General features: G+C 37.9%; 1 protein-coding gene and 1 pseudogene across 6 annotated transcripts in view; one reads left to right on the forward strand and one right to left on the reverse strand.

Annotated features, from left to right (window-relative positions):
- Nucleotides 1–15,595, reverse strand: part of LOC103712333 (putative protein arginine N-methyltransferase 6) — a 33,882-nt gene extending 18,287 nt beyond the window's left edge. For 5 of the 6 annotated variants that reach the window (XM_039115896.3, XM_088708712.2, XM_039115892.3 and 2 more), the window contains exons 1-4: nucleotides 15,028–15,551; nucleotides 3,559–3,624; nucleotides 3,376–3,444; nucleotides 1,453–1,488 (exon numbers count right to left, since the gene is read on the reverse strand). In XM_039115896.3, coding sequence (XP_038971824.2) covers nucleotides 1,453–1,488; nucleotides 3,376–3,444; nucleotides 3,559–3,624; nucleotides 15,028–15,231 — 375 coding nt within the window. In that variant the 5' untranslated portion in view covers nucleotides 15,232–15,551. Of the gene's footprint in view, nucleotides 1–1,452; nucleotides 1,489–3,375; nucleotides 3,445–3,558; nucleotides 3,625–15,027 lie in introns of all 6 variants that reach the window. The other variant, XM_039115894.3, reaches the window with a different exon arrangement.
- On the forward strand, nucleotides 8,914–12,143 carry LOC148700371 (uncharacterized; annotated as a pseudogene).
- Nucleotides 15,596–19,928: the final 4,333 nt, after the last annotated feature.

The raw sequence follows: 19,928 nt of genomic DNA on the forward strand, positions 1-19,928 counted from the left end.
ATTGTTTTTCATCATGCACATTTCCATAATCAAATTAAATCTTGAACACAGCAACTCCAATCACCATCTCTCCATCCAACCACAAGTATTGGAAATATGAGACTAGCTTTTTTAGCTACCCAAAGAACTGTGCTATGTGTTCTATAGCAACTAATAAGCATTGGTTACTCACGTTATTCTCACATGATAGGGCAGCTGATGTTGAGATTAGTATATTTTGCATAGTTAGTGGTATAAGACATAAGATGCCAATATCATGTAACATGCAGAAATAGCAAATACAAAACCCAAGATTACTATGATGTATAATATGAGATAATTTTGTCCAACGGAAATGACCAACTAATAAGCAATACAGGAAAAAGACTGATAAAGAACAAGGTGTAAGCAAGCCATAGATCATTTACATTATCATGTATGTACACCAAGGTGCATTTTATAAAAATTTAACTAAGAATCAACAAGGAGATCTTCAATATAGATGGATGTATAACAATGAAGGATGAAAGTATTGCTTCATATACTGTTATCTCGTATCATACCGTGCAAAATAATGAATTGGCATGATGATAAACGGTATTAAGATGCAGTAAGAGTGTCAGCCTGCATCACATAACATTTGCTAATATAATTGAGCATCGCACTGCTGCATTATAGCAAGGAACATAATGACAGAGGTGCATTTCATGGTTACTTTCTTTCGCATGATATGTAACTCGTGATGAGAATTTAAGCCTTGTCGATGTCAACATGTTTAGAGCTCATTAATTATGAGCAACACAGGCCCATACTATGACCAAGGATGTCCCAGAAGAAAAACTCGCTTACCATTCAAAACTTTTACGCCTTCTGTCAGAAAGCAGTCAAAGTAGCATAGACAAAATAGAAGGACTATAGTAGCATACTGGAACATGCCAATTGGATATATTATTTGCTGCTAGTGCATGGCATATTGGCAGCATTGCACCGCACACTTACTGCGCCAAGACCTAAACAATATGGGCACATTACATGATACTGCAGTCCTAGTAACAGCATTTTTAGAACATGCCAATATAATATATTATTTGTTACTAGTGCATGGCAAATTGATGGCATAGTACGGTGCACTTACTGTGCCAAGACCTAACCAACATGGGCACAATACATGATACTGCAGTCCGGGTAACAACATTTTTAGATATTATATGGACCCTACTAATTTGAGTTGAAGACATGCAAAGCAGAAATACTCCATATCTAGAAAAAGAACAAGAAGTCATGGTTGAGAATGTCATCCTGGTTTTTTTGTCCCAGTTGACTAGTTGAAACATGTCATCATAAAATTAAAATGAGGAATAGCTGTAAAGCAACAAAGAAGAAAGGAATATAATAATCAAATATAAGTTTCTTGAAACCAATGCAGCAAGCACTTTTGAAACTCATGAAAAATGCAGGGTTGCAAGAATGTACCTGCAGCGCAATCTCACTTGCATCTACTGCATAGACCTGATAGAATATAGAAGTAAATCTTACAACGTATTTTATCTAAATATGAGCAAATAGTTACAGTGAAACATCAAAAAAGGTAGAGTGAATATATTGATACAAAAAGACAGAAATGGAATGAATATTATTATTAAAGCACAGAAACTATGAATCCCTAATTGCAGAACACCATCAAATACCAGTTTACTGATAGCAGGCTTCCATGGCATATGATGCATTCCCATGAGTCACACCAACACTGTGTGCAAGTGCTGGTCTCCTTACTATAGTTTTCTTCAACAAAATTGTATAACTTTACTATCTGAGTTGATGATGGATCGAGGAGACTAACTTCCTTGAAACTTGAAGAGGTATTGACGAAGTCTCAATTCTATAGTTCATTACTATTCTTCAACCTCTTTCTCGGGCTCAAGCAGATACATTTTATCCAGAATATATCCTTCACTTGAATTGCAACATTGGCTATATTCTAGATACAGCAGTACAAGTATTTGGAACCCCGCAGTCAGCACTGAAACACTATGTTGGCCAGGTCACCGGAGTTCGACCATGAGTCAACCGGTCCTCCAGATCTACTCATTGAGGGAGCAATCCCTCCCCTTTTCTCTCCTCATGATGCCCTATTCCATGTCATTCTTAGTCTCACTTACCTCCACCTCCCCCTCCCCTCCCTCATACACATCCCAATCCCAAGTGCAAGAAGAGGAGGAAAAAGAAGAAGAGAAGGAAGAGTACTCAGTCAGGCAGCAGCACCTCTGTCCTCATGAAATCTAGCACCACCATCTCTGTTCAATAAGATCTAACATTCTCAGCTACCTCCTCCTCACGGAATCCGATAGCCCAACTCTGATACCCAAGAAATCCAGTGCCCTCGACTCCCTCTAAGTGAGATCCAGTGGTCCACCTCCCTTCCTACAGGACCAACTGCTCTAAGCCCCTTTCTATATGAGATCCCATGGCTTCGTCTCCATCCCCATTAGATCAGGCAAACCTATGTTTGGCCACACGGAATCTCTGGCCTCTTCACACCAACCATAACTACCCGATCTCATAGGGATTACAAGATTGATGCAGAGTGGGGCTGGGAAGATTATTTTTCATTTCCCTTTATGGTTGACCCGAGTAGAATTTATGAACCATCTGACAATGGAGGGTTCGACAGTGCAAAGCTTGGGTCAGCAGTTCAATGGTGGGTTGACCTGGTTTGGTGAAAACATGGGCTTTAGTATGACCTGATCTACTAGACCCTGTGGGTCACGGGTCGGGGGGTCGACCCGATCAAGCCATATAGGTCACTAAACACTAAATGCAACATTAGTTTACTTCATTTGTTATCTATGATTCATTACTAATAACTGATTTTACCTTTGCACATGGCAAAAAACATTAGTTTTAGTTTATAGGTGTTAAAACTTTCCATATAACTCTAAGATGATCATATGTATTATAAAATATAAGTAGCCGTGTGTTCCAAACATGACTTTTCTATATCATATTGAGTTTATCATGGTGCACCTCAAATTTACAACTACATGTCCAGCAAACCTGTTTTATGTCTAATTACCACCCACCCAAAAACAACAAGCACAGTGGAACCATAAAGTAGAATCACTAATCACTAGCCAATAGACAGAGTTAAACATAGGCAGCAGCAATCATTATTAAATACATAACAGATCAAGTAAGGTATAAAGATTTGGAAAGTATATCATGCAACTTGCCACCTGATAGCAGTACGAATGCTAGTTTGCAGACTTACAAAAATATGGCACACTAACTCTTACTATTTCGAACTTTGCACAAGAATAGGAAATATAAATTATACAAAACATGGTTCATATTCAAAGTAAATTTGGAAGGTATGAATATTGTGTCAGATGCAATTACCCGCTTAGCACCAGCAAGAGCACAAAATATAGCAAGAATTCCTGTGCCACAACCAACATCCAACACAACCTACGAATAACTACTAATGAGAGTGAGAAACAATATACGATAAATATTGTGTTTAGGAAAAAAAAGAAAGAGCCAAATTCAACTTCTACATACTAAAGGAGAAAAGGTAAATACCTTGCCCTCAATTAAATTTTGATATCGCATGATAGCAGCTTTGTAAGTTCCAGTTCGCACATCATCCTATAATATGATCAAAAAAAAAACAAAATCAGCCTATTTCTACACCAAATGAATATATGCTATTCAATATTAATTTTTTTCTCCACAAGCTCCAGGGAAATGATCAATGTATGGTTAGAATGACAAATTGTAATGAAGTGAAACAAAAAAGAAGAGCTATACATTGCCTACAATACTATAGTATATGATAATACAGCTCTCTGCTGTATGTTGGGCATGCTTCTTTAAACCACCATAAAAAAACTACTACTTGAATTGCTCAACTAATCACTTTCATCATATAATAGAAACCATACAGTCCATAAAGTACTCTAAAAGATATCAATTATATTTAAAGACAAACAAATACTTGTCAAAAATGTTCAAGTTGTCAAGCAAGGGAAAAAGGTAAAGGAAGAAAGCAAACAGCCCTCCTATTGTCCAATTTTGTAGTCTTCCTGTGTTTAAGCATTTTTCAAATCTGATAACCTAAGCCTACAAAATTTGGATAATATGGCATGTCGATCATGTTTGCTTTAAGAAATAGGCTCCTTAGAAAAATTGTAACAGGCCCAGCAGTGCAAGTGGCTCAGGCTAATGAGGACCTAAATTATAACAGGCTCAAGTTGTTCCCTAATAATACACCTAAAGGTTGGTTCTAGGTGCAGAACTCGGCTCCTTTGCTTTTCCAAGTTGCTTAGGCATATCTGACTCGCCTTAGACAAGATCAGATGTAAAACAAAAGCGGACTTGACTGAGCTGCCCATATATGACCATCTTTGACCTGAATGCCAAGGACTATACTAAGTTTAGCATTTTATTATAATGAAAAAAAATTCCAGAACTTGATTGCTATTCAGTAAAGCAGCCTTATAAGGCATAATTCACAAGCATGAAGTGTTACTATGATGGGCCCAGAGCTCATTAGTCAATGCCTAATGACGTATGAGCTCATGAAATATAGATATTCAAAATGTTGATCAATGTGGAAAAACCACATCTTATCTAAATTCTAAACATGATATCTATCCAGAATTGTTGTTACCTATTATATGTTTGAAAATTTAATGCAGTTACCTAAACCATGCCCTCTTCCCTCTCTATATAGACTGTTATTTCCAAAGCTAGGGAAATCTTAAGAGAGTTGCTTCCTGAATGCGTAAGTTCCAACTGCACAATCATAATCATCAGGTAGGTCTTTTTGCTTGCTAAATTGCATAGTTTCATCATAAGCTACTCTTACCAAACTTGTCATGGCTAGGAATTTGGCACCAATTCAAAGAGTTGACATTAAGTCCAGAACTAGCCATTAAAGTGATTTAAAGTCTCAATATTGATACCCATGTCGTTCTTACTCACCCGTAAGTTACTTTACCAAAAACAATGTGTTTGTTGGTGCGAACACATCACAAGTGAGATGTCGTATCATGTGTCGGAATGATAAGGAGGGGTTTGTAGGTACCCAGTACTTTACCAATATATTTGGTGCACTGTGGTACTTTAATCTATACATTAAACATTATTTGCACTTTGATGAATAGTACCGATACTTTACCGGTATAGTTGGTAGTTGGTACATTAAGATACTTAATTCATTCATTAAACATTATTTGCACTTTGATGAACAATCCCATGATACATAAAAGGCAACCCTAGATAGATAGCAGAAGGCTTGTTGGTTAAGGTTAAGGTTTATTTTTTCATCTTCAATTGTTGTTTTGTTATTTTAGAAGGCTACAAATCATAAGTATTGAAAAGTTAATTATCATAAAATAAATAATCATAAATACATATAATATACTCATTTATACTAAGTCATATTGGACTTGTAGCATGGTTGTTGATTATCAGTTGACTAGTCATATGGATCATAAAATTTTAATTACCTAAACTTTATTGTCACAGATATTGGAAACCATAAAAGGCCAAAATTGTAACTTGCTCCGATTTAGTTTAGAGCTACAGCATATAGTGGGGCTGATATGATTTCTTGGAGTTAAATCCTAAACATGTAGACCTAATAGGTCCATGTCTGAGCAACCAGACACAGCATGACTAGTCCAAACAAAGATCACAGGAACTAGGCCAAAATTTCAATCAAACCTCACTCAGGTCAGGTAACGATTGTGTTAGGCATGAACATTACACATTCTAATTGTTTTCCTAGCCCACGCCACTTCTTTTTCATCCAAAACTAACCTCTACTTCGGATCCGACTAAATTTAACTACGAAGATGCAGCAGAGGCCCAGAGCTCTAGCTCTAAATAAGGCATTACTTTTTTTTATATACCAGTGCTGTGCTCATGAGCCCTTGCATCTTCAAGGAACCAAGTGCTAAGCAACTGTCCAAGTATGTTAGAAATGAAAAGTTCAAAGTTTCAGCAGCTACTTCATACTCTCCTGAATTAACACGCATGTGAAAAAACCTATCAGAAATTCATAGGTTGAATCCCTGCCTAAGATCTAGGGTGGGCAATCAGGTCAGGTTAGATACATAATAGATCAAAATCTATCAACCCAAACCCTACCTATTTATTAAATGCGTCAAAAATCCAGACCTGAACCTGACCATTTTATTAAACAGATAATCTAACCCAATCTACAACAAGTTGAAACAAGTTACATGGGTTAAACGGTTAAACATTGCCGGCCCTGAATATGCTAGGCATGAGTATTTGACCAACTTAAAAATAATGTGTCATTTCACCATTAACAAACACATTCATTTGTAGCAAACACGAATCCACCCTAAACGGCAGTAATATTGTCTTAGTCAAGGTCCGGCGTACCGGTACCGGTCGGCGTACCGGTGGCCGGCCGGACCGGTACGGTACCGGTCCGATCCGGTACGTACCGGCCGGTACGCGGTGGTTTCAAAAACCACAGCACGCGGCGCTGTGGTTCTAAAAAAAAAATATCATACCGGTGGGAACCGGCCGGTTCGCACCGGTACGGGCCCAAACCGGCCGGTTCGGATAAAAAACCGGAAAATATCGGTTTTTTATCGTTCCGGTACCGGTCTAGGACCGGACCGATACGTACCGGCCCGTACCGGCCGGTACGGCATTCCATGGTCTTAGTAATAATCATCATAATCATAATCGACGACCTTTTTCCCAACTATTTGGGGTCAGCAATATTGTCTTTTAGTATATTGTTTCCAATCACAAATTAACTAAAGAACTCTAAATATTTAACAAGAAACTAGGGGGAAAATGTACAAAGGTATAGCCAATATACTATAGAAATATGATGCATTAACCTATCATTCCGCCTTGATAGATTCTGGGCGATTGGACAAAGTAGAATCTAAACCCTTAAATCTAGGGCAATTCATTAGAAGAAAAATGTGCAAAGCAGTAGAATCTACATGTAATCCATGATAAATGTATAGTAGGTTAATTCATGAGAACTGCAAATATCATGAAAAGATCAATGTCATTGTCTCATTGGATTCCAAACACAAAGTCACCGATAGCCTAAAGTATTCAGTTCAGTAAAAGGGTTTTGCATGATTGCTTTGGGTTCAGATCCACTTATTTAAACCCAACAAGAAACTGGTACCGACCAAGTTATGTTCTCGAACCAACATGCTTAGAAGCATAAAGATGGAGATGCTTCGCAGCACATGAAAAAAAAAAAAATTATAAGAGGAAAAATCTGCACTTATATGGCACGAAACTGGAGCAGCCCCAATATGGAAGCTTTGCTAGCCCAATACTTTGGGACCAAAGTCCATTGGGATTAGCCCAAGTCTACTGGATCTAGCCAACACCCATTAGCAAGAAGATTCTACCAACTACTTGATAATTATGCAGGTCAAAGATTGCAACTTTTTGAGATGACCTTTGGCTGCCAACTAAGTGCTAGTTGTCAAAAGTTGGCACCTTTATATAACTACTTGACCCCAACCCATTAACAACCATTGTTTAGCTGGCTTTGTAATATTTTACTTGCAACCCTCCTCTATAAAATGAGGTTAAATGTCCTTTGCAAAAGTATGTTATGTTATGTTATGTTCTAAATAAAGTTTCTAGTTCCTAAATTCATTGCACTACCAAGATTCTGAAGGAATGATACCTTCCTTACTAGGCATGATTCCTAATAGTCCCTAGGCATGATTCCTGGGGTTAGTTACCTTGCTGGTTTCTTATTTTCTCATTTCCCATTTTCTACTTAGCTTTTCTTGCACTTCTTTCAATACAAGAAAAATTGTACCGCCCTGAACCACCTGATTCAAGGCATACCAAGTTGTACCACAGGCGGACCGGCATGGTTCCACCCCTAGTTTTGAGAAACTGGCGAAGGAGGGCAAGAGGGAGAAGGAGAGAGTAAAAGATAGAGAGTGGGAGGGAGGGAGGGAGAGAGAGAGGGCAGAGAGAGGCGAGGGAGGGCTCCTCCATGGCACTGTACAGGGCCCGAGCCCCTATATCATTGCCCCTGTTTCGAAACAAAACGGGGGGCTTCAGCCTCTTTCTTTTTGAATTTTTTTAAAGTGAAAACGATAGGGGGGCCGAAGCCCCTGCTACAATGCCACAAAGTAGAGGGGGCTTCTAAAGCCCTCTCTCCCCCTTCCTCCACCTCTCTCTCTCTCTCTCTCCCCGCCATCCTCTCCCTCTCCCTCCCCCTCCCTCTCTCTTTTCCTCTTTCTCCTTCTTTCTCTACCTCTCCCTCCGTATCTCTCTCTCCCCATCACCCTCTCCCTCCCTCTCCCTCCCTTCCTTCCTTTCCCTCTCCCTCTCTCTCTCTTCCTCTCTCCTTCTCCCTCTCCCCCTTCCTCGCCAATTCTCCTTTGTCAGTACACACAGCACAGTACCATACTATATTGTACCATCGGCCTTACGGCATAGGTGTCGGTTCCGATACTGTGGACCTTGCTTCCATATATGTAAATCTTTAACCTATTCAACTTCTACTCTCAAAACAAAAATCTTACCTTATATAATTTAATACAACGGTCGGTTGCTACATCACATAATTAGGTCTATGTTTTATCGACATACCATGAGCTGTATTGACATGTGAGATATCTTTTGGTTCAACAAGTTGTGAGTAGATACATCGAATTACACAGGACAACTTAGGGTAGGAAGCATAGATAGCTTAAAAAGGGTGTCCTCATGGTATCCAATACATACAGCATACAGATACGGGTCCGATACAGCTCGGATACATATCCAATATGAAAAAATAAGTATCCGAATATTTTAAAAATTATTTGTGGATCAGATATTTGATGAATATGCCTGAATACTTCTCGAATATGGCCAAGATAGCTCTAAGATACTTCTAACTTAACTAACGGATTAATGGGTCTAGGTCACATGGACTTTGGACTTGGATTTGCATTCGGATCCGATAACTTAAAAGAGCCACTAAAGTGGCTTAATTGCCGCCTCCTTAATCTGAGAAGCGGGATGAGGGCCAAGAGGCATTGCGGAGAAGAGGGAAGATTGGTTGCTGCAACGCAACGTCTGAAGGACATCAGCAAGAGGACAAGGCATCCAACAAAATGTAAGTAGTTTTATCCCTTCTTTTTTTTCTCTTATTCATTATTTCTTTTATTTTCCCACTTCTGTTTTTTTCTCTTCTTCATTCATTCTCTCGGTTTTTTTTGTTGTGTTTTCTCTGATTCATCTTTTATATTGTTTAATTAGCTTGGTAGCTTCGAATACTTGATGAATATGCCTGAGTACTTCTTGGATATGGCCGAGATAGCTCTAAGATACTTCTAACTTAAGTAGCGGGCTATTGGGTCTGGGTCACATGTACTTCGGACTTAGATTTGCATTCGGATCCAATAACTTAAAAGAGCCACTAAAGTAGCTTGATTGCCTCGCTTTCACTCCGATACCCTTACTCTGAGAAGAGGGATAAGGGCCACGAGGCATTGCAGAGAAGAGGGAAGATTGGCTGCTGCAACACAACGACATCTAAAGGACATCGGCAAGAGGACAAGGCACCCAGCAAAATGTAAGTGGTTTTATCCCTTCTTTCTTTTTTCTTATTCATTATTTCTTTTCTATTCCCACTCTTGTTTTTTTTTCTCTTCTTCATTCATTCTCCAGGCTTTTTTTGTTGTGTTTTTGTTGATTCATTTTTTACATTGTTTAATTAGTTTGCCAGCTTGGATTAATAGTTTGTGGATCTTCTGTTGCTGGCTTGTTTTTGCTGGTTTGCTATTATTGGCTTGTTCTTGCTGTTGCTAGTTTGCTGTTGCTGGCTGCTGCATATATATTGCATACATAATAGTCAACAGAACATAGAGTGTTACAGAATGCTGCATATAGAATGGTCGATGCATCTGTTATTTACTCAATTTCTACATGCTTCAGGTTTGGTGAATTTTCTTTCTGCACTAATTTCATTAGGAAAATGATTTCTGAAAGTTTAGGTTCAACTGGAAGTAGTGGCATAGTTACTAGTCAAGATGACCATACTCCACGATGGAAATATGTTAAAAAATTAGTTAAGTTGGGTGGAGGAGGGAATAATAGATTACAATGCAATTATTGTCTCCAAGTTTTTATGGGATCTATTTTAAAGTCAAGGCATCACTGGTCATGGAATTAAATGGTGCCAATGGAGATGAAAAGGGTGGTGGAAGAAGCTGAATTGAGGGTGAAAATTTCTATGACTAAACAAGTTCCCTTGCCAAAGCTTTCTACTGAATCTAATCCATCTTCAAGTGCAAGTTAGGCAGGCATAGGCATTGGAACATCTAAGCAAGATCTTCGGAGCCTAAGAAAAGAACGGCAACATCCGAATTCAAAAGGTCATTTCAAATTTCTGCTAGGGAGCATCTTAACAGTGAGACTGCAAGGATGTTTTATTCAGCTGGCTTGCCATTTCATCTTGCAAGGAAACCTTATCATTTCCTCTGATGCTTATGCTATCAACAACTCAATTGTTGGTTATTTGCCTTCATGACATAAGTTGTTAAGGCCTACATTGCTTCAAAGGAGGCGACAAATATTGAAAAATTGTTGGAACCATCAAGAGCACATGGAGGGAAAAAGGAATAAGCATTGTATGTGATGGATGGATGGATGCATAGAGAAGGCTGCTAATTAATTTTTTGGCAGCGACAAAAAGTGGACCCTTATTTTTGAAAGCTATTAATTGCTAAGGAGAGTACAAGGACAAGTTCTACATTGTTAACTTGATTAGCAGAATGATTTAAGATATTGGATCTCAAAATGCACCACAAGTGATAACAGATAAGGCTCCAGAATGCAAGACACTTGGGGCTCAGTTTCTCCATGTCTTCTAGACACTATGTTGTTCACTCTCTCAATCCTGCTTTCAAGAACAAATGTGGAGCTAAAAATACTGAGGCTAATGAAATTGCTTTTGAGATTATCTTGTTGCTGGGGATGTGGCGTCATCAAAAATTTCATTATGACCCACTCAGTGATGAATTTGTGAACTTGAAGATGGTTGCAATTGCCAATACACACTTTGCCTCAGTTATTGTCACGTTTAAAACATTTAAGCAAATAAAGCTTGGACTTCAATCTATGGTCATTAGTGGGCTTGTTATAAAGAGGATGGTGTTGGAAAGGAACAAGTTGTGAAAGAGAATCTTTTATAGTATATGGTGGGGCACTATTGATTACATACTTTCCTTTACTGGCCGTATTTACGAAATGTTAAGAATTGCTGATACGGATAGGCCATGTTTTCACTTAGATTACAACATGTGCAACTTAATGACAGAAAAAGTACAAATGGCAATATATCGACATGAAAAGAAGATGGAAGATGAAGAGCCAGCCTTTTACAAAGTGGTGTACAACCATTTAGCTGATCGATGGGACAAAAGTAACACACCACTTCATTGCTTGGTACGTCCATTGAATCCAAGGTCACTCCTTAACTTCCTAAGTTGTAACATGTTTACTTTTTTAGGTTATATAGTCATAATACATGTATTAATTATCATTTCATGTTTACTAGGTATTATAGCACAACTTGGATTGATGAGGCTCCAAATCATGTTCCTCCTCATAAGGATTTGGAGATTTCTCGCATGACAAACAAATGCTTGAAAAGAGACTTTGTAAAAGTAAAGGAGAGAAGATTGGTTGGTATTGAATATTCTAACTATTCAGCAGTTTCAGAAGATTTTGCTGATCATGACTCCAAAGATGATGGAGGGATTTTGGATCCAAAGGAATGGCGGGCTGTTCATGGAGGTTCTGCACCCATACTTCAAAGCTTGGCTTTAAAGCTACTTAGGCAACCTAGCTCCTCTTCATGTTGTTAGAGGAACTGGAGCACTTATTCCTTTGTTCGCTCAATGAGAAGAAAGAGAATAGTACCACAACAAGCTGACGATTTGGTATTTGTACGTAGTACTCTTCATCTTTTGTCAAGGAGCAACCAAGATCACATGAAAGGAAAGAGAGATGTGGGATGTTGAAGGAGATGCCTTTGATTCATTTGAGGTTATTGGGATACTTGAGGTTGCAGATCTCTCACTTGATGAACCAGATTAGGAAGCTGTGATGTTCATAGATGAAGGCAATGATGACGATCCCATTGAAGATAGGTCAGCTTGAAATGGACTATGAAGCATGAACTATGGTAGTTTGCTATTAGCCTATTATATTGAATGAAAACTATATTATTATGTAGAATCTCATAATTTGCGATGTTAAATGTTGTTATACACTGCTATGTTAAACAAATCATTCTTGTTAAATTTTTTAAGCATATAATATAATATATTAATTTGTTATTGTATACTAGTTGAATCATGCCCTATTTTCTCAAGATTTTCCAATAATGGCATTATTCGTATCATATCTTATCCGTAACCATGCTTCCTAGAACTTAGGTGATTTGTCACATATGCATAGATGGGCCTAACAAGTGAGAAAAACAAGGAAAAAGAGAGGAGAGTGTAAAGAATAGTAGAAAAAATAAGATATTAGAGAGGGAGGCGGACAGAGAGAATAAGAGGTAACGGAAGGAGAGAGAAAGAGAGAAAGAGGCCAAAGATGGCCAATAAAATAACTCTATTTCTTAGCAATACACTCAAATAACAATACATGACTCAAGACTACCTTTAATTTTCCTATATCGTATATATAGAGGGACTATCCTAACGTAAGGACAAAACAACCAAATATATCGTAGAATTGGTCAGCCGAACCGGCATCAGAACCCATACCGGTCGGACGGGTCGGTACGGTACCGGTTTGGTAAAGTCAAACATGCAATCCATGGGAATAAATAAAGGATTAATCTAGGAGAATGGCCAATATCAAGAAACAGCGATCAGATCTATTGCTTCTAGGTTCTAACATGGCAAAATTATTGCTTGCATCTGTAGGGACACCAGCATGGTAGCGGTCATGTGCATGGTAGAGATCAGTATAGATATTGTGTTGGAAGGATATTTTGCTAAAAGGAGGAATTCATTTTTAACCATCCTCAAGTCTTAGAATTGCAATCTATTCTTTCAAATATATAACCATTACCAATCAAAAATGCATCAAAGGAAGAATTCATCTTTAATCTCTCTCTCTCTCTCTAGTTCTAGACCTCTACAGTTTATTCTTTCGAAGGTCCACAGACAAGGAAAAGTATATCCTTGGAGAACAAGCCAAAGCAGTCTAGAATTATAAAAGAACTCACAAATCTGGCTATTACAATCAAAACCTCTCACCTGAAAGGTGATGTTATGATGTTATGTGTTATTTTTAACAACGACCCATCATTCTCATTTTTATAAGAGGAGCCTTGGGGGTAAATAACCTTCATCAAATTTCTATTTTTTTTTTCCTCCTCATGTATATTGAGTATGGTAATCCAAGAACTAGCTCAAATTTATGTTCTGTGGGAAATTATGGAGAAACCTGAACATGATCCATGTCTGCACATATAGTTCCATTTTTGCAGAGACCATAATCCTGTTGACCTTAAGGTCATTCTAACCCAAGGCCCTTTTTTTAGAAAGGTGACAGCATTACACCCTCCCACCCTAGACCATATATAGTCAGCTAAATTTTAGAATAAAATTATACTTTAAAATTTACTAAAATAATGCACCTAAAATTTTGGACTAAGAGATGGGCAAGTTGTCTATATTTTTTTTCCCTTGATTCCTAGTAATCTCTCTTTTTTCTTCTCAATGTCTTATATGTTTCTGTTAACATATGAAAGCAGCAAAACACCAATTACTACACATAAGAAAGAGTACTAGTCATGCTAATTTGGGTAGTGATTTTAGGATTTTAGAGAACCTTGCCATAATTACTTCTAAATATTTAACACAACTAGCTCCAAACTTCAATGACACGTAGATTTTGACATTAGAGGAATATATATATATATATATATATGCCCATCCTGCCTCTATGATAATCAAACCATGAAATTTTAAAAGCTTTAGAATTTTTTAGTTTGATTTTGACCCATTAGTAAAGTTCTTCAAAACATGCAAAAGATATGCCAGCAATATCTTTACATTGGACATGTACAGATGAAATATATCATTCTCCCTATTTATTAGTCATATTTGGCATTTCCTTACAACTTGAAACCAACTATGATCTGTTAGTTGTTCAAATTTTGTTGAATGCATTACAGCTACAGATTTTACTTTAGTATTCAGCTTCTTTCTTTTTCCATTCATTAAATTTTATATCTGTAACACCAGTTCCTTGTCCATTTATAGCATCACTTCAAAAAAAAGGGGAAAAATCTTTTTTCTGAATTCTAAGTTAGCGATATTATGTAGATTATTTTGTTTTATATGCTTCAATAGTTAACTTAAATTTTGTAAATATCAACATATTGATTTTTTTTATAACCATTTATAAGAGGTAGCCCTCATGAGGAATGCTTTGTGCATAAGGATTCATAAAGCCATCAGAACTAGCCAGGCCAAGGCGTGATGGCAATAAGTTATATGGTTATGGCTGCATGTTAATGATCATTCTTGATAATTTTCTATTTTACCAACTCTAGTATTTGTTTTAGAAGTTCGAATTAATACCACCAGGCAAAATTCTAGCTCGGCCACTGCACGCACTGGAAACTAAATTCATAATGCAGCTCCATATCTCGATCATATTTAAATACTTCACACTCAATGAAGGTCTAAAGTATCCCATGCACAAATCCATTGCAGACTAATTGGTTCCCAAATCTTCTAAGCACTAAATTCCGTACCGAGATTATATCGATATGGAACTCAAAGTATGCATCACCATCATGCTGTTATCATGCTGCATTATTTAAATCAAAAATAAAATATATCAACTGTAATAAAAACTAAAAATCCTTCAGACATACCATTATCTACTCCTCCAAGAACAGGATCTACAGGTTACTGATCCACAAAACTACCCCGAACGAAACAGTAAACCCTATACTATTAACTTCTAAAAGAAGGAGAGAAAAGGGGAAACCTTAATCATCTCCTCATGGACACCAACATGCGAGTAGGCATGGAAGTAGGCCTTGTCGAATTCCGTGCACGGCCGAGCTGAGGGCCAGTCTTGCTGCTGCTGCTGCAGCAGCAATCCCCGGTACGAGTCCCTCAACCCCCTCGTCCTCCCCCGCCGCGGCCGAGGCGGGTGGCCGTTGCTGAAACCTGGTCCCCGGGGCAACATTGCGAGAGAGAGAGAGAGAGACCAAAGAAATGGAAATGGCTATGAGAACAGGATCGGAGGTGAAATCTTTCAGAAGATTCCTCCTCCTCGGATGCTACTGTGGATTATTAGAGCCAGAGAGGGAGTGGCCAAAATCGGCGGCAGGAGTAGGAGCGAGTACAAGAGCAAACAGAGAGGGGCTCGTTGGCAGAGGGAATGGGGGACGGGGGATTCCGAGGGATCACTAGATTTGTTTGTAGGCTCGCCGAATCGTCGGGGTGGGTGGTCTGGTTTTCCAGGCTGCGGAATCCCTAAAACCACCCTGGAGAGGGCAGCGGGCTGATGCGTGCGCTTGACGGGCGTATCAAAAGAAAATATACTGTACGGATGCACTCTCCATCAGGGTCTATCTGATAATTTCTCCGCCATCGTTATCGAAAGATAATTGGGTAGTTCTATATACACCCCCCCTATTGCTCAGGACACCCCCCAAAAACCAAAAAAAAATTACCCAAACTAACCTTTAGTGTAATTACCATATTGCCCTTGAAATTTTCTCATACCCCCCCTTCCTCCTCCTCCGTTTCGTTTTGAAAAGAAAAAAAAAACACCCCTCAAACCCCCCTTAAACCCCTCCTCCCCCGTTCCCCCTTCTCCCTCTCGTCGCCGGCATTCTCCCGATCTCCGACCACCTCGCCGGCTTCTCCCGGAACCACCTCGCCGGCTTCTCCCGAAATTTTTTTTTTTCACGGTTCGTGCTCCGTTCGGCACTGGATCGCCGAACAAAAGGCTTCTGTTCGGCTGAACAGTGCCGAACAGAAGCCTTCTGTTCGGCAACCCTCAACCGAACAGATCTGTTCGGCTGCACAGTGCCGAACAGAAGGCTTCTGTCCGGCACTGTTCAGCCGAACAGAAGCCTTTTGTTCGGCGATCCAGTGCCGAACGGAGCACGAACCGTGAAAAAAAAAATTTCGGGAGAAGCCGGCGAGGTGGTTCCGGGAGAAGCCGGCGAGGTGGTCGGAGATCGGGAGAATGCCGGCGACGAGAGGGAGAAGGGGGAACGGAGGGGTTTTGGGCGTTGGTGAGGTGTTTTGGAGGGGAAGAGCGGGGTGGGGGGGGTTTGGGGGGTGTAGAGAGCAATTTAGGTGAGGGGGTGGGGAGGGTGGGGGTAATTTAGGAATTTTTAATTTTTTAGGGGTGTCCTTAGCAAATGGGGGGGTGTAGAGAGTATTTAATTTTTTTTTAATTTTTGGGGGGTGTCCTGAGCAATAGGGGGGGTGTATATAGAACCACCCAAGATAATTTTATGGGGATGCACCGCAGGGCCCACAAAAATAAGCAGCTGTGATTGGCGGCAACTATGGGAGAATCAAACAATGAAGATGGTCTTACCTAGTCAATGCTTAACCATAAAGTCATTTAGCATAGTTTTCACTTTGATTTATTGATTGGAGAATCAAACATTGAATGGATGATTATGATCAACCGGCAACTAAGAGAGTCATAAATCAAAATGGGTGTTATATTAAGTCATAAATCAAAAAATATTTCTGCATGGTTGATAAATATATCTAGGACTGACAAGGAGCAAGGCTCGTTGAGATTGAGTAGATATGTAATATTGTCTTTATGAATATTTATGATGGTTTTATTGAGAACTCTAAATAATAAATCTACAGGAGATAAACTATGCTTAGATATAATTAAATCTCCTTTAGAAACTATTTTACGAGAGATATCTATTGTCTCCGTCTACGGATAGCTTGGACGAATTGACTTTACTGTAAAATAAAATACTTCAAATGATTCCTTTTAGAAGATATTGGTTAAGTCAACTTTGCTAGTGATGGCTTTTTGTAATCATTCTAGTGCGAATGAGTTAATGAAGAATGACGGAGTTTTACAATAAACAAAGATAGGTATATACATGCTTGAGATAATATTTATGGATAGATTACAAAAAGTCATAAAATTGTTTGTGATGGTCTAAATAATCCTCCCATGCCCCATTGTAATAGTGGCATGATGACATTTCATACGTCTTGTGCAAGGATGGCTCCTTCTTTTGGCACTATTTTTTCTTTTCAATTTTTTCCTTTCTTTCTTTCATCTTGTTATTTTTGCTCTTCTATTTTTGCATCTTTTCAAAATTCTGCTTTTCTTTTATTTTTCATCCTTCTTGTTTTGGATCTCTTGACTTGATATTAGCATATGAACCTTTTTTGAAAGGGTCATAAGATGTTAAAGAAAAAGCTATATGTAGGTTCAAGGGGTGGAAGTGATTATTTACAAATATGCTGGTTTATTTTGGATTAGTGGATTGCTAACTAGAAGCCTTATCTTTAAGCAAAGAAAATTTTTAGTTCCTTTTGTCTTATGCAAAGTATATTTAATATAATCAAGTTGCCTGCTTAATTCTTTTCCAAATCATAAGGTGAAGTGTAGTTCTTTAGGAAATAAGGCTCTTCTCCATTCTAAATAAAAGTAATAGACACGCCTGCAGCAAAGTCTCTCTAGGATCTAGCTTCTTTAGTGCATTTAACTTCAGAAGGTATTACTTGATGTCAGGGAGAGATTGTGGTAATAATGTTTTTCTATTTTATCTCTCAATTTTGAAAGATGGGCAATTGTGTCATGTCTGAATTAAGCGCATCGACCTATATATATATATATATATATATATATATATATATATATATATATATATATGTTAAGATGTTAATAATTCCCCTTAGAAATTGATTTGGATCTTCATGCAATTTAGAAGAAAATATTTCAACATTGGACTTCTTGTGTCATCAGGTTTCCTAGGTTTATATTTTTTATGGTTTCGTAAACCAAACCCCCCAGTATTCTAGGATTTGTATCAAGCTTTAAATTTTATGATTTTAGGTTTGCTCTTTTTCAATCTTGAAATTTGAACATTTTAATTTTTTTATAAAAAAATACTTTATAAGAGCAAATCTTGATGATCTGTTGCCACAATAAGCATGTTCTTGAAGGTACTGATCACTTTTCTACAGAAATTAAATTATTTGTGAGTGGATTAAAGGTTGATCACAATCCTGCTTTATTAATTAGAGGGTCAAAAACTTCAAGATTGGAAAATATGTTCTAGATATTTTCATCCACTTTTATGATAAGGATCTCATTCCTAAAACTTTTCACTCCTCAAGAGCTCTTTTGTCCTTAGTCCTTACCTCCTTCTAATAGGTTCTTACAAATATCCATTACTTCAACTCGTTCAAAGATTAATTCTCGATGCCTCAAAGATTGTATTTGGAAAAATTGATGAAGAAAGATGGCAATATAGTTTGGAAAAAAAATCATCCAAAATATGAAGTTAGTTCTGAATCCTACCTATTTCAACTTATAGAAAAATTAGTATGGATACCGATTGGCAATGGAAAGATAATCTTGAGTCATGTGAAGGTGAAATTCCAAGGGTCATAGCATGGACTTGAATTAATACATGGAAAAAGAGACATTGGGATAGAGTGATTATCGGATTCTAATTATGGGAGATTATCAATTATAAATGATTCAAAGATTATAGAGTCAACTACAACATAGAGTATCATTAAAGCTAAATGATTCTATAATTAGTAAAACCACTAACATGAAATCACAACGAGGATTTCAATGGACAATGATAGGAAAATCATCAAAGGTGAATATTTTAAAGATCGGTGGCTCAATGCAATCCTCATCAATTTTGAAAGATTCAAAGTTAGAGTTTAAAAAGAGATTTTGATCATTAAACTCTCTTTCACTCTCTTCTTTAAAGTTTTTACAGGATGTCCCAATATCTAATGCTCTAGCTCTTTAACATCATTTGCATATACTTTCTCACCAAAATCTTGTTCTTTCGTTGGTTGCTCAAGCTTGACCTCTTCTCAATAGTCTCTTTCTCAACAAGCATGTCTTCTTTTTCTTCTAATTCCTCACAACTTCTTGGTCTTTTATCTCTACATTGTACTATTGGATCTGCTCTATTATAGCGATAGAGATAGTTTTAATGGATTTTTGGGATGCAACATGATAGGTGTAGGCTTAGGGGGTTCACTAGATGAAGGAAATGGTGATTGAGAAGTTTGAGAAGATGGAATATAAGTTTATGGTGAAATGATTGGAATTGAAGAAAAGCAAACATGACCTAGAGGTGTGGCATGGGTAGTAGAATGTAATGATTAATTAAGTTGGGGCTCAAGAGGAACCGTGGAGGCTTTTTAGACCCAATAAAATCTTATGTAATGATAGAAATAAACAAAGTGGGATCAAAATAGAGTAAAGAGGTGTCGTTGCAATGCAATTTTTTCTATAAAAAATTATTATGCAAATACTATCTATCATAGCATATATGATGTAAGTCCTATCAAGCTAAATGAAGCAAGGCAATCATGGAGTATATCCTATCAAAACAAACAATGATTATTCCAAATAAGCATAGAAGAGTAAAACTAAAAAGAATTTAAAGCTTACTTCTTATCACTTAGTTTTTTCTCTTAAATGTTCTTTTCCAACCAACAAAACCAAGAGAAATATATTAGCAAAGAAACCAAAAAAAGTAAGTACAAACTGTCACGCCCCGGATCTGGATCCGTGACACGGCCGTGCTATTGCCGACTACCGCCCACAATAGCATGCAGCCTCATACATGGGTAACAGGGTAGTCTGACCAACCAAATCTTTTCATATGATAGCATTCTTAGTACAAC

The sequence above is a fragment of the Phoenix dactylifera genome, chromosome 12 (genome assembly GCF_051530095.1).
Source record: "Phoenix dactylifera cultivar Ajwa chromosome 12, Ajwa_hap1_PhDact_Kaust_v1.1, whole genome shotgun sequence".
In the NCBI taxonomy this organism is placed as follows: Eukaryota; Viridiplantae; Streptophyta; class Magnoliopsida; order Arecales; family Arecaceae; genus Phoenix; species Phoenix dactylifera.